Below are 15,448 nucleotides of genomic sequence, written 5' to 3'. Positions count from 1 at the left end.
TCTATGACAGGAGGCCAGCTGAGGTGCTCAGGCTGCTGTTCCCTGGCCAACTTGTGGACTTCCAGAGCAGGAATGTCACTCAGAGCAGCTGGCCTTCTCCCAGCCACAAATCCAGGGCCTTGGTTGAGAGATCTTGTCTGGGGGGGAATAGCACCTAAACCTCTTCCCAAAGGAAAGGACTTCTATTGGCCCCTTAGGTAATTCAATCCTAACGGTACTCTCAAGAACAGAGGAGGCAGTGATGAAAAGTAACTGGAAGAGATTCAAGATGCAGGTTAAATGATAGGCCCTCTGGTTTGCAGGGGAGTGAGAGAGCTGGGAGGAACCTACCTGGGGTCAGAAAAATTGTCAAACACTGATCTCAAAAACTTTTTTCCCCCAAAGAAACCGAATTTGATTAATTTGTAGAGCAATTTATGCCCCCAGGACATTCTTTTTTATTTTTTGTATTTTTAATTTTTTTTTAATTTTTATTAATTTTAATGGGGTGACATAGATCAATCAGGGTACATATGTTCAGAGTAAACATCTCCAGGTTATTTTGACATTTGATTATGTTGCATTCCCATCATCCAAAGTCATATAGTCTTTCACCACCTTCTATTTGGTTTTCTTTGTGCCCCTCCCCTCTCCCAAACCCTCCCCTCCAGTAACTACCACCCTCTTGTCCATGACCCTGAGTCTCATTTTTATGTCCCACCTATGTATGGAGTCATATAGTTCTTAGTTTTTTCTGATTTACTTATTTCACTCAGTATAATGTTATCAAGGTCCATCCATGTTGTTGTAAATGATCCAATGTCATCATTTCTTATGGCTGAGTCATATTCCATTGTATTTATGTACCACATCTTCTTTATCCAGTCATCTATTGAAGGACTTTTTGGTTGTTTCCATGTCTTGGCCACTGTGAACAATGCTGCAATGAACATGGGGCTGCATGTGTCTTTACGCACCAGTGTTTTTGAGTTTGGGGGGTATATACCCAGTAGAGGGATTGCTGGGTCATATGGTAGTTCTATTTTTTGTATTTTGAGAAACCACCATATTTTCTTCCATAGTGGTTGTACTAATTTACATTCCCACCAACAGTGGATGAGGGTTCCTTTTTCTTCACAGCCTCTCTAACACTTATTATTACCTGTCTTATTTTTTTTTTTTTTTTTTTGCATTTTTCTGAAGCTGGAAACAGGGAGAGACAGTCAGACAGACTCCCGCATGCGCCCGACCGGGATCCACCCGGCACGCCCACCAGGGGGCGACGCTCTGCCCACCAGGGGGCGATGCTCTGCCCATCCTGGGCGTCGCCATGTTGCGACCAGAGCCACTCTAGCGCCTGAGGCAGAGGCCACAGAGCCATCCCCAGCGCCCGGGCCATTTTTGCTCCAATGGAGCCTTGGCTGCGGGAGGGGAAGAGAGAGACAGAGAGGAAGGCGCGGCAGAGGGGTGGAGAAGCAAATGGGCGCTTCTCCTGTGTGCCCTGGCCGGGAATCGAACCCGGGTCCTCCGCACGCTAGGCCGACGCTCTACCGCTGAGCCAACCGGCCAGGGCACCTGTCTTATTAATAATAGCTAATCTCACAGGTGTGAGGTGGTATCTCATACTAGTTTTTTTTTTCCCTACAGTATTTCTATTTATTTATTTATTTATTTTAAAATTCATTTTAATGGGGTGACATTGATAAATCAGGGTACATATGTTCAGAGAAAACATCTCTAGGTTATATTGACATTTGATTATGCTACATTCCCATCACCCAAAGTCCAATCGTCTTCCATCACCTTCTAACTGGTTTTCCTTGTGCCCCTCCCCGCCCTCAACCCTCTACCTCTCCTCCCCCTCATTCTGGTTTTGATTTGCATTTCTCTAATAGCTAATGAAGATGAGCATCTTTTCCTATATCTGTTGGCCATTTCTATTTCTTCCTGGGAGAAGTGTCTGTTCATGTCCTCTTCCCATTTTTTTATTGGATTGTTTGCTTGTTTGTTGTTGAGTTTTGTGAATTATTTGTATATTTTGGATATTAGGCCCTTATCTATGCTGTTGTTTGAAAATATCAACTCCCATTTAGTTGGCTGTCTGTTTATTTTGTTGTCAGTTTCTCTTGTTGTGCAAAAACTTCTTAGTCTGATGTGGTCCCATTCATTTATTTTTGCCTTCACTTCCTTTGCCTTTGGAGTCAAATTCATAAAATGCTCTTTATAACCAAGGTACATGAGTTTAGTACCCATGTTTTCTTCTATGTGCTTTATTGTTTCAGGTCTTATATTTAAGCCTTTGATCCATTTTGAATTAATTTTAGTACAAGGGGACAAACTGTAGCCGAGTTTCATTCTTTTGCATGTGGCTTTCCAGTTTTCCCAGCACCATTTGTTGAAGAGGCTTTCTTTTCTCCATTGTATGTTGTGGCAGCTTTTTCAAAAATTATTTGACCATATATATGTAGTTTTATTTCTGGACTTTCTATTCTGTTTCATTGGTCTGAGTGTCTATTTTTCTGCCAATACCATGCTGTTTTGATTATTGTGGCTCTATAATATAGTTTGAAATCAGGTATTGTAATGCCCCCAGCTTTATTCTTTTTCCTTAGGATTGCTTTGGCTATTCGGGTTTTTTTGTTTGTTTGTGTTTTACAGAGACAGAGAGTGAGTCAGAGAGAAGGATAGACAAGGCCAGACAGACAGGAACAGAGAGAGATGAGAAGCATCAATCATTAGTTTGTTTTTTGGTTTTTTTTGTATTTTTTGTATTTTTTTTTCCCGAAGCTGGAAATGGGGAGGCAGTTGGACAGACTCCTGCATGCACCCTACTGGGATCCACCTGGCATGCCCACCAGGGGGCAGTGCTCTGCCCATCTTGGGGCGTCACTCTGCCGCAACCAGAGCCATTCTAGCGCCTGAGGCAGAGGCCACAGAGCCATCCCCAGCATCCGGGCAAACTTTGCTCCAATAGAGCCTTGGCTGTGGGAGGGGAAGAGAGAGACAGAGAGGAAGGAGAGGGGGAGGGGTGGAGAAGTAGATGGTCGCTTCTCCTGTGTGCCCTGGCCGGGAATCGAACCCGGGACTCCTGCACGCCAGGCCGACGCTCTACCACTGAGAGTCATTAGTTTTTCATTGCGCGTTGCAACACCTTAGTTGTTCATTGATTGCTTTCTCATATGTGCCTTGACCGCTAGCCTTCAGCAGACCGAATAGCTCCTTACTGGAGCCAGCGACCTTGGGTTCAAGCTGATGGGCTTTTTGCTCAAACCAGATGAGCCCTTGATCAAGCTGGCGACCTCAGGGTCTCGAACCTGGGTCCTCTGCATCCCAGTCCGACGCTCTATCCACTGCGCCACCGCCTGGTCAGGCTATTCGGGGTTTTTTATAGTTCCATATAAACCTGATGTTTTTTGTTCCATTTCTTTAAAAAATGACATTGGAATTTTGATGGGAATTGCATTAAATATGTATATCGCTTTAGGTAATATAGTCATTTTGACTATATTTATTCTTCCTATTCAAGAACAAGGAATATTTTTCCATTTCATTATATCTTTTTCGATTTCCCTTAACAATGCTTTGTAGTTTTCATTATATAGGTCCTTTACTTTCTTTGTTATGTTTATTCCTAGGTATTTTATTTTGTTGCAACCATAAAAGGGATTTTTTTTTTAGCTCATTTTCTGATGTTTCATTGTTGGCATATAGGAAGGCAATGAACTTTTGTATATTAATTTTGTATTCTCTGACCTTACTGTATAGGTTTATTGTTTCTAGTAGTCTTTTTGTAGATTCTTTGGGGTTTTTGATGTATAGGATCATATCATCTGCAAAAAGTGAAACCTTTACTTCTTCTTTCCCAATATGAATGCCTTTTATTTTTTTCTCTTGTCTGATTGCTCTGGCTAGAACTTCCAGCACTACGTTGAATAAGAGTGGAGAGAGTGGACAACCTTGTCTTGTTTCTGATTTTAGGGGAAAAGTCCTCAGTTTTATGCCATTTAATATGATGTTAGCTGATGGTTTATCATAATTGGCCTTTATTATGTTGAGATATTTTCCTTCTATACCCATTTTGTTGAGTGTTTTAAACATAAAATAATGTTGTATTTTATCAAATGCCTTTTCTGCTTCTATTGGTAAAATCATATGGTTTTTGTTCTTTGTTTTGTTGATTACATATTAATTACATTAACTGTTTTACATATGTTGAACCATCCTTGTGATTCTGGGATGGATCCTACTTGATCATGATAAATTATTTTTTTAATGTGTTGTTCTATTCAATTTGCTAGTATTTTGTTTAATATTTTAGCATCTGTATTCATTAGAGATATTGGTCTGTAGTTTTCTTTTTTTGTGTTGTCCTTGCCAGGTTTTGGTATGAGGGTTATGTTGGCCTCATAAAATGTGTTTGGCAGTATTGCTTCTTCTTCAATTTTTTGGAAGACTTGAAGTAGAATAGGAACCAAGTCTTCTTTAAATGTTTGATAGAATTCATTAGTATAGTCATATGGCCCTGAACTATGACTCCTCTTTCATTTTATTTTTGGGGAGGTTTTTGATAGTTGTTTCTATTTCCTCCCTGCTTATAGGTCTGTTTAGGCTTTCTTTTTCTTCATGACTCAGTCTAGAAAGATTGTATTGTTCTAGGAATTTATCCATTTCTTCTAGATTGTTAAATTTGGTGGCATACAGTTTCTCATAGTATTCTACAATAATTCTTTGCATATCTATGCTATCTGTGGTGATTTCTCCTCTTTCATTTTGGATTTTGTTTATATGAGTCCTTTCTCTTTTTTCCTTAGTGAGTCTTGCCAAGGGTTCATCAATTTTGTTGATCTTTTCAAGGAACCAGCTCCTTGTTTTATTAATTTTTTCTATAGTTTTTCTGTTCTCTATTTCATTTATTTCTGCTCTGATTTTTACTATTTCCTTTCTCTTGCTGGTTTTGGGTTGTTTTTGTTCTTCTTTTTCTAGTTCCTTTAGATGTAAAGTTAAGTGGTTTACTTGGGCTTTCTCTTATTTGTTCTATAGGCCTGTAGTGATATGAACTTCCCTCTTATTACTGCTTTTGCTGCATCCCAGAGATTCTGATATGTCGTATTGTTATTTTCGTTTGTCTGTATGTATCTTTTGATCTCTGCTCTTATTTCTACTTTGACCCACTCATTTTTTAGAAGTATGTTGTTTAGTTTCCACATTTTTGTGGGGTTTTTTTACCTCTTTTTTGCAGTTGAATTCTAGTTTCAAGGCTTTATGATCAGAAAATATGCTTGGTATAATTTCAATCTTTCTGAATTTGTTGATGTTATTTTTGGGCACAACATATGGTTGATTCTTGAGAATGTTCCATATGCACTAGAGAAAAATGTATACTCTGGCACTTTGGGATGAGATGTCCTGTAAATGTCTACCATATCCAATTGTTCTAGTGTTTCATTTAAGGCCAATATTTCTTTATTGATTTTCTGCCTGGATGAACAATTAGATGTGTCAGCGGTGTATTGAGGTCTCCAAGTATGATTGTATTTGTGTTGGTTTTTGTTTTTAAGTCAGTCAGTAGCTGTCTTATATATTTTGGTGCTTCTTGGTTTGGTGCATATATATTAAAAAGTGTTATGTCTTCTTGATTCAATGTCCCCTTTATCATTATGAAATGACCATTTTTGTCTCTGATTACCTTTGCTGTCTTGTAGTCAGCATTGTTAGATATAAGTATTGCTATACCTGCTTTTTTTTTTGGATGTTATTTGCTTACAGTATTGTTTTCCAACCTTTCACTTTGAATTTGTTTTTATCCTTGTAGCTTAGATGTGTTTCTTGTAGGCAGCATACAGTTGGAAGCTACTCTTTGTCTTTTTATTGGTGCGTTTAATCCATTTATGTTTAGTGTAATTATTGACTCTTGAGGGTTTCCTATTGCCATTTTATATATAGCTTTCTGATAGTTTTGTATCTTGTTTGGTTCTTCTCTTTTGTTTTTCTATCATTTGTTTTTGTTTGGTTGTTTCCATACTTCTTTCCTCTGTTTCTTCTTTTTTCAAGCCATGTGCTTCTGTGGTGGTTTTTTCAAGGGTAGTTATCATTAAGTAATGGAAAGGATACATATTATGTTCATTATAGTACATTATCTCATGAGTGCTTCTGCACCACATCCTCCTTTGCTACTGGTAATCTTTGTCCTCTTCCCTTTTTGTTTTTGTTGTCACAGATTAATCTTGTTTTTATTGCAATCTTGACAGAGCTTTTACTTGTAGTTTTGTTTTGTTTTGTTCTTTGTATCTGGTCAGAAAATCCCCTTTAGTATTTCCTGAAGTGGGGGTTTTCTAGTGATAAATTTCCTCATCTTTTCTGTATCTGTGAATGCTTTTATTTCTCCTTCGTATTTGAAGGATAGCTTTGATGGGTATTGTATTCTTGTCTGGAAGTTCCTCTCTTTCAGGACTTTAAATATTGGGGTCCTCTTTCTTCTAGCTTGTAGAGTTTCTGCTGAGAAATCTGTTAATAATATAATGAGCCTTCCTTTATATGTTGTATTCTTCTTTTCCCTGGCTGTCTTGAGAATTTTTTCTTTGTCATTGGTTTGTGCCAATTTCATTATGATGTGCCTTGGAGTAGGTTTGTTAGGGTTAAGATAACTCAGTGTTCTGTTTGCTTCTTGAATTTGAGGCTTTAGTTCTTTCTACAGGCTTGGGAAGTTCTCGTCTATTATTGGTTTGAATATGTTCTCCATTCCATTTTCTCTCTCTTCTCCTTCTGATATACCCATTATTCTTATGTTACTCTTTCTGATGGAGTCAGACAATTCCTGTAAGGCTTTCTCATTTTTTTTAATTCATGAGTTTCTCTCCTCTTCTCTCTGTAGTGCCTCTAGTTGCCTGTCTTCTATGTCACTAATTCCCTCTTCTATCTGGCCTGTTCTATTGGCTAAGCTTGTTACCTCGTTTTTCGGTTCATGTATTGAGTTTTTCATTTCTGTTTGATTCGTTTTCATAGTTGCAATTTCCTTGATGATGTATTCTTTTTGTTTGTTGAATTGTTTTTTGAGCTCCCTAAGTTGCCTTTCTGTGCTTTCTTGTATATCCTTGAGTAATTTTAGGACTTCAATTTTAAATTCTCTGTCATTTAACTCCAAGGTTTCCAAGCTATTGAAACATATTTCTGTATATTTTTCCTCATTTATCTGAGCTACATCACTGTCTTTTGTATCCATGATATTCAATTTGTTTTTCTTTAGTGGCATTTGAGAGTGGTATTGTTAATAACAATAATAAGAATTGATAAAAAAAAAAAAAAAGAAAAAATTTTTTGAGAAAATGCAGTGAAAACTAAAAATTCTATTGTGCTAAGTGGAACAAAAATACATAGAACGGAGGGCCAGAGTTGAGGGGAAGTGACAAGGAGGCAAAAAATGAGGCAGGAACCCACAAAATGCCACAAGGAAAAAATTTGGATCAAGAATAAAATAATTTGTTTGTAAATGATGGTCAAATGAGAGAAACAGTGTAAGAGAAGAGAAGAAAAAATGAAAAAGAGAACAAAGGAAAAAATACAGTGAAAAATGAAAATTCTATTGTATTAAGTGAAACAAAAACTATATAGAATGGAGAGACGGAGTTGGGGGAAATGCTAAAAATATAAAAAGTGAAGTAAAAAGCACACAAAATTCCACACAAAAAAATTTGAATCCAGAATAAAATTATTTGTTTCTGGGTGAGATTCGAATTAGAGAAAAAGTGAAAGAGAAAAGAAGACACAAAAAGAAAGAGAGAGAGAAAAACTAAGTTTTTTGGAATGTAACACTCATAGAAAAAAAAAAAAAGAATAGAAAATGTAACACCAATGTAATAAAGTTCAAAATGAAAAGAATAAAATGGAAAGAGGATAAAATGACCAAGGTGAAAAAAAAGTAAGATAAAAAATACAAGAAAAAAAATGGAAAAAGTTATGAAGACTGTAAATTTTTCCTGGTTTTGAGAGGTCATCTTTTCCTTTTTCTTTCTTCTCTCTCTTTTTGGCCGGTGGCACTGTACCCCAGGTTGTGTCCCTGTGGCACTCTTAGGCAGAGATTTGCAGTTGTATCTCTATGGTGATGACATAAGCTAGGCCTCGGTCCTGTTGGTAGGTGGGGCTTGTCAGCATTTGAAGGCTCCGACAATGGGAGTCCGTTTTTTTGGAGCCTCTTCCTAAATCTCTCCTTCCTGAATCAGCAGTCTGGGGATCTAGATGTGAAGTTGCCCCAGCCACTGCGTAGAGAACAAGAGTCTCTAAGAGCTAAGAAATCCCCCCTTCTTCCCCGCTCAAAGCAGGGTTCTGGGTTAGGCTTTGCCAACCAGAGCCACCAGCATAATCAGGCAGGGCTGGGAGCCGATTGCCTTTCAGGTGTCTTTCTATGATCCTCCGGGCATGTCTAGTATGCCTCAGCACTCCACGGGTTTACTCTCCTCAGGCTTTTTGCACTTTGTAACCTGTATCGGCTGGTAGCAAGATGCCCCAGTCACTGCCTGCAGAGCAAGAGGCCCTAAAAGCTGCCAAGTCTCTCCTCCAGGTTCTTCAAAGCACAGCTCTGTGTATGAAAGCTTTGTCAACAAGAGCCACCAGCTCAAGCAGGCAAGGGAGTGAGCTGATTTCTGGTTCTAGTTAAATTTGACTCAGTGCTCCGTGGGTCTGCTCTCCACAGGCTTCTCCCTTGTTGGGAAGCCTACAGCCCAGCCCACCTAACTGCCACAGTGTTCTCTGAGGTCTGTTCCGTGGAACTGTACTTTTTAACCTGTCTTGGCTGGCTGGAAGTTGCCCCAGCCACTGCCTGCAGAGCAAGAGGCCCTGAGAACTATCAAGTCCTCCTCCAGGTCCGCTTAAATCGCAAGCCTGGGAAAGAAGGCTTTGTCAGTCAGAGCTGTCAGCATAAACCTGCCGGGCAGTGAGCAGACTGTGGATTTGGCTCCTTTCAGCACTCTGCGGGTCAGCTCTCCAGAGGCTGTCTACACGCCCTTCCCCCCACTACTTTCGCAGTTCTCTTTCCCGGGAATGTGCTTTGTTCACTGGAATGGCTGGCAGAGGTGCTGTGCCTGTAGGGAAGCTGGCTCTCTGCGCACTTCCTGCATGCTGCCGTTCGGGGCACCGGGATTATACAGAGACTCTGGCCACAGCCCACGCAGAGGGCCACTGCTGACAGTCTCCAACCCAGCCTCTCTATCCAGGAACGTGGGCACCCACACCCAAAGCAGCAGATGAATCCACTTGCACACTGCCTGCGCTTACCAACTGAGAAACTGGGAGTAAACAAGGCAACTGCTCGCCCACCTCTGCCGGGGTCTGCCACTGGCATTAGCTCCAAGTAGGCTGAGCTGTGGGCACACTTTCTCCTCGGCTTGAATGTCTCTGCCCTAGCCCAGCTTTTTCCACGGCCCCAGCCCTCCCTTCCTCTCAGTTCCAAGTGAAAGCAGCCCTTCCTCAGGTCAGTGAGGAAAGCGGAATACTCCGTTCTCTGTCTTATTTCCTTCAGAGTAGACTATATATTCAGCCACCTTTCACCCAATCATACCTTTGTTTGATATATGTGTATTTCAGATGTTCCTGAGATTGTTTTTCTGTCTCTAGTTGTTGAATTTGTTGAAATTTCAGGGAGAGGTCTCAGGAGCACCCCTCATGGCACCATTTCTCCGACGTTTTTTTGTATTTTTCTGAAGTGAGAGGCTGGGAGGTAGAGAGACAGATTCCCGCAGGTGCCTGACTGGGATACACTGGCATGCCCACCAGGGGGCGATGCTCTGCCCATCAGGGCTGTTGCTCCATTGCAATAGGAGCCATTCTAGTCCCTGAGGCAGAGGCCATGGAGCCATCCTCAGCACCCAGGCCAACTTTGCTCCAGTGGAGCCTTGGCTGTGGGAGGGGAAGAGACAGAGAGAAAGGAGAGGGGGAAGGGTTGAGAAGCAGATGAGTGCTTCCTCTGTGTGCTCTGACTGAGAATCAAACCTGGGACTTTCACACACCAGGCCAATGCTCTACCGCTGAGCCAACCAGCCAGAGCCCCAGGACATTTTTGAAAACAGCTTTCAGTTTAACAGCTAAGAGGTATCAGGAGTGGACAGGAACCCTACGAAAATTGCTGTTATCTTAGGGTGATAGGTGCATCACCAAATCTGGGCCTTTCTGGGGAGCAACAACAAAGGTAGGGGCTCAAGGACAGACATCAGGAAAATAACCCAGTTGGTCACTAAGCAAATAAACAAGCAAATAACAATAAGGTACAGAGGGATGGGAGAAATAGTACCCAGATCTGCTACAGAATATTATCTAATAAACTATAAGGCAAAGAGAATAAAAGAAAGAAATAAAACTATGAGGCTTGCAAAGAAAAGGAGAGTAAGATCCACACACTGGAAAAAAGGCAACAGACCCTGTCAGAGTGGCCAGATGCTGGAGTTATCAGAAAAAGACTGAACTATCATTAACACATTCACAGAACTAAAGGAAACCATTAGTAAAGAAGTAAAAGAAGGATCATAAAAGAGATATAATTTAGATTTAAATAAAATAAATTCTTAGACACAATTTACTGCAGCTGATTTAAGAAATTGACAATCGGGATATACCTATAGCAAGTAAAGAGATTGAAGTAGTAATAGTAATTTAAAAAAACTTCTCATAAAGGGCTTCAAGATGGCTTGACTAATGAATTCTACCAAAAACATAAAGAAAGCAATTCTTCGTAAACTCTTCCAAAACAATGTTATTTTTATGACCGCTATTACCACCAGTATCTGTGATAAGTCTGGATATAGGACTACTCGGCAAATTAACAAACTGAATCCAGCAATACCTAGAAAGAATTATGCACATGACTAAATGGAGTTTATCCTAGGGATGCATGTTTTGTTCAACATTTGAAAATGAGTATTAATCATGTTTTATATTTTATATTTTGGCATCCTGGGGCCTAGCGACTGTCTCTCAGGGGCTAATGATCTAGAGATAGAAAACAACTTGCCTCTCATACAGACCAACCAACCTGAAGCCCATATCCGAAACACCTCCTTCATCCAACTTGCACACCCACCAGCCAGTATCTCCTCTGCCTTATATTACCCCAGGACCAGGTACCTGACAACTAGAGACCACCTCCATACCCTAGAGCCCCCTGAAATTCCTCAAACTATCCAATCTTGCTCAAGCCATGGCCCAGTAGCTCAGCTAGTTAAGAGCATCGTCCCAATACTCCAAGGTTGCAAGTTCTATCCCAGGTCCGGGCACATACAAGAATCAACCAATGAATGCATATATAAGTGTAACAAGTCTGTTTCTCTCTCTTCCTCTCTAAAATTAATAAGCAAGTTTTCAAAAAAGTGCTCAAAACAGCCTACTACACCAATTCTTTGTTCCTCATACCTTCTGATCTACCCTGATACTTCCCCATCAAGTGGCTCTGTGTGGCAAGCTCCATTCTCCTGGAGTTGTTTGTCACCTTACTACATCTGACTAAAACAAACCTTGGATGTCCTTAAAGTGATTTAATGTAATACATCATATCAGGACTGAAAACCAAAAATGCCTCTCATCTCAACAAGTGTAGAAAACACATGACAAAATCTCAAACCTTTTCATGATAAAGTCAACAAATTAGGAGTAGAATGAATCTTAATCTGATAAAGAACTTCTATAGAAAAATCCATCTAGTACCATACTTAATGGTCAAGACAGTATTACCCCCTAAGATCAGGAACAAGATGATTTGTACTTGACACTTCTATTCAGTCTTGTATTGGAGGTTCTAGCCAGGACAGTTGGGCAGGATAAATAAAGAAAAGGCATCCAGATAGAAAAGGAAGTGAACTGACCTCAATTTGCAGATGAGATCATCTTGCATAAGGACCCACTAAAATACTTTTAGAATAAATGCATTCAGTAAGGTTGCAGGATACAAGATTGATATGCAAAATTAATTCTAAGTCTATTCAAAAATGGACATTCTAAAACAAAATTCAGAAGCTATTCCATCAAAAAGAACAATTTAGGAATAGAGACAAGGATTAGATCAGTGGTTGTTTAGTACTGACTGGGGAATAACTAGCTAAAGGGCATAAATTATTTTTGGAGGTAATAAATGTTCTAAGGGCCTGACCAGGCGGTGGCGCAGTGGATAGAGCGTCCGACTGGGATGCAGAAGGACCCAGGTTCGAGACCCCAAGGTTGCCAGCTTGAGCGCAGGTTCATCTGGCTTGAGCAAAAAGCTCACCAGCTTGGACCCAAGGTCACTTGCTCCAGCAAGGAATTACTCAGTCTGCTGAAGGCCCCTGGTCAAGGCACATATGAGAAAGCAATCAATGAACAACTAAGGTGTCGCAACAAAAAACTGATGATTGATGCTTCTCATCTCTCTCCGTTCCTGTCTGTCTGTCCCTATCTATCCCTCTCTCTGATTCTCTCTGTCCCTGTAAAAAATAAATAAATAAATAAATAAATGTTCTAAGACTTACTGTGGTTACATATATCCATGAATATACTAAAAATCACTGAATTGTACACTTTAAATGAGAGACTGTGTAAGATGTGAATTATATCTCAAACTGCTGAAGAGATTGTATGTAGTACTCCAGCCCGGTGGGAACTACTGGTGTCAAGTGGTAAAAACCTACTCAATACACAAACTTATGTTAAGAGGACGAGAGGGGGAGCTCTGCCAACTGAGGCAAAAGAGAGACCTCCTGAATTTCCTTCTCCCTTAGCTTTTATTATCAGAAGCAGAACAGAGGTAACAGAATTACAAGGGAGGGAGATCAGGTGACAAGGGGAAGAATGATTAATGGCCATTTTGCTGACATAGAGAAAGGGCTCATTTGGTCAGAATATTCTTTTTCTTTTGCTAATAAATTCAAAGGAAGGGGCAATCCAGAACCTCTAGGGCAGTGATGGCAAACCTTTTTATAAGAACCACCCACTTTTGCAGTGCTCGTCAACCTGGTACCTCCTGCCCACTAGTGGGCGTTTCATGATGGGTAGCTGTAGCAACCAAATGGCGCGCCATGATTGGCCCACCATAAAAGCTGGAAGGGCCACTAGTGGGTGGGAGGGACCAGGTTGACCAGCACTACAAAAGTGGGTGGTTTTTATAAAAACGTTTGCCATCACCACTCTAGGGGCTAGAAAAATTTTCAAAAGCGGTTCACATGCATTCCTTTGTGTCTGCACAAAGGTCTTTCAATCACACAGCTTCTTGGTGTTTGCATCCAAGAGACATTCACTCAGGGCTTTTAACTCGTTTCCCAATCCAAGTCATAGAGGGTTGAAGGTTAAATGGGTGATTCCCTACAAGATTATGGTGAAAAAATAACCTTTAGCAGCTAATATTGAGTCCTCATCATGCACTGTGCTAATTTATGTACCTTATTTCATCTCTTCTTTATAACCACCACCCTGTGAGGTATGACTGTCTCTATTTTGCACATGAGAGGAAGGCGCTGGGAATTTAAAATCTTGCTTAAGGCTACACAGTGGGTAAGTGAAAAAGTCAGGTTTTGAACATCTAACTTCAATAGCTCCCGAGCATGCATTGCCTCTTATAAGTCTCATCAAGTTGTTCTCTGATCCCACAATGAAGATAAAGACTACACAAACTTAGCAAGTAGGCAGAGTCCAGGTCTCCTAGACAGTTGCCCCGGCGTGATCCATAACCAACTCCCTTCAATCATCTCTTGAATTCATCCTTTTTCCTCCATGCCACATTTCTAGCATGAGCTAATCAACCTGGCCGGGGCAGACAAATCAAATGCAGTCTTTTTGAAGAGGAGACCTAAAGGCTGTGTAGATTACGTAACTTTTGTCTACTTCTACATCCTTTGGTTTAAAAGTTGCAATTACTTATTCTAGTAATATTAAAGGCCAATGAAAACCCCTGCAATAGCTGCTTTTGGTGTGGATTGGTTAGGATATAAAATGGTCTTATTTCCTTTCTTGGGGGAAGGTATTTAATTCACTTTTCACAAGTCAATTCTTTCAGTTATTATATATCTGCCTGGTTGTTGAAGTATTTCTATAACATAGATGAATGTTAAGGGTCAGAAGTGACACATACTAAAAATGTGCAAAATAACACTGAATTTTGTGGGATGAGAAAAAGCAGCAGGTTGCACAAGTGGGAAAGATGACCTCTTATAAAGTCATTTCATTGTCTCCCATTCAGGATCAGTTACATCCAATAAACTTTTGTGTGGTTTTGTGTAGTATATATACCCTTATCCAAATCTTATACTTCACTGTCATCTCAAATGCTTCTGACTCCAAGACCTAGATATCTGTTGAGGCACAACTATACCTGATTTCTTTTCTGGGTACTTCACTTGTGTGAGACACACTGCTACAAGTAAATCACTCACATAAAACTGCAGACCAGTGGAGAACCAAAGATCTTCCTGCAAAGCCTCAGTCTTTAGTACAGCATTTCTTCCACAACAGACTGTCAGAAGTTTGCTGAACAAGCTGTTACTAATGCACTGGTAATCCAAGAAAATCGAATGCTACAGGTCCTAAAATGAGTCTAATCCATTTTATCACAAAATGCTATAGCAACACAGGTCAATGACTAATGTATTTGTAAGAAGTTAAGTACATTTATTCAGATTTGGCAATTTGCTTGCTTATGACTTACTATTATTGGGGAGGGGGGAGTACATTAAAAATATGACGTCTGTATTCACCAAACTACACTGGCTTTAAAAATTATTAACTTGACAGTGCATTTCTCGTCAATTTTTTTTATTGTGCTACTTGTGCAAAGAACAAAATTATTTACTGAATTATTTAGATCTTTAAATTACTCATTTAACAAGTTCATTTAAATAAGTTTAATATTTCATAAATGATAAGCAGCTTAAATACAAGTTTGATTATTAAAATTTAAAAATAAAGTCATAGTCAAATTTTCGACAAGGCAAGGCAACACTCGTCACCAACCTGGCTGAAGGGCCGCACGCGCACCGCGACTCTCACCCTGTCGGCCCCTGGCGTGGGCGTCGTTGCCATTTCCCCATTACTCACACTGTTACTCGGTAGAAAAATAATGTAGAATGCACACTGCTTGCACGTCACACTAACACATTAAAGGTTCAGCCAACAAAAGCTGAGTTTGTTTCTAGACTGTCAATTATTAATGGTCCATTCATTACATGCTATCAATGGCCTATTATAAATTATTTGATAACACTTATTTATTGATGACTTTTATAACCTACACCATGTATCACCACTTAACTGAAACAGTTATTTTTCAGAGAACAGGGGTTTATTTTTTTTTCCTTGCCTTTTCTGCCTTTTCCCACATCTACTCACACTCTTTCCCCATCCTCAATAGTCTGCGCCTGGGGTTCTATGAGACTTTCAGTTTGAAAACCTGAATATTATGGGATTTCTGTGATTCAGCAGCAAGCCCCTTCAAAGCAGTATAAAATTTGTTCAGACTTTGCATTCT

The 15,448-nt window shown here is 40.0% G+C and overlaps 1 protein-coding gene across 1 annotated transcript in view; it reads right to left on the bottom strand.

The window, feature by feature from the left end:
• The window catches only part of LOC136388174 (kinesin-like protein KIF28P), an 80,550-nt gene extending 65,547 nt beyond the window's left edge, over positions 1–15,003 (bottom strand). Inside the window, exon 1 of the mRNA XM_066360145.1 lies at positions 14,935–15,003. Coding sequence (XP_066216242.1) covers positions 14,935–15,003 — 69 coding nt within the window. The remainder of the gene's footprint in view (positions 1–14,934) is intronic.
• Between the last annotated feature and the right edge of the window lie 445 nt (positions 15,004–15,448).

Source organism: Saccopteryx leptura, chromosome 1 (genome assembly GCF_036850995.1).
Source record: "Saccopteryx leptura isolate mSacLep1 chromosome 1, mSacLep1_pri_phased_curated, whole genome shotgun sequence".
In the NCBI taxonomy this organism is placed as follows: domain Eukaryota; kingdom Metazoa; phylum Chordata; class Mammalia; order Chiroptera; family Emballonuridae; genus Saccopteryx; species Saccopteryx leptura.
Note: the sequence above shows the minus strand (reverse complement) of the source record. Positions and strands in the feature narration are given on the sequence as shown.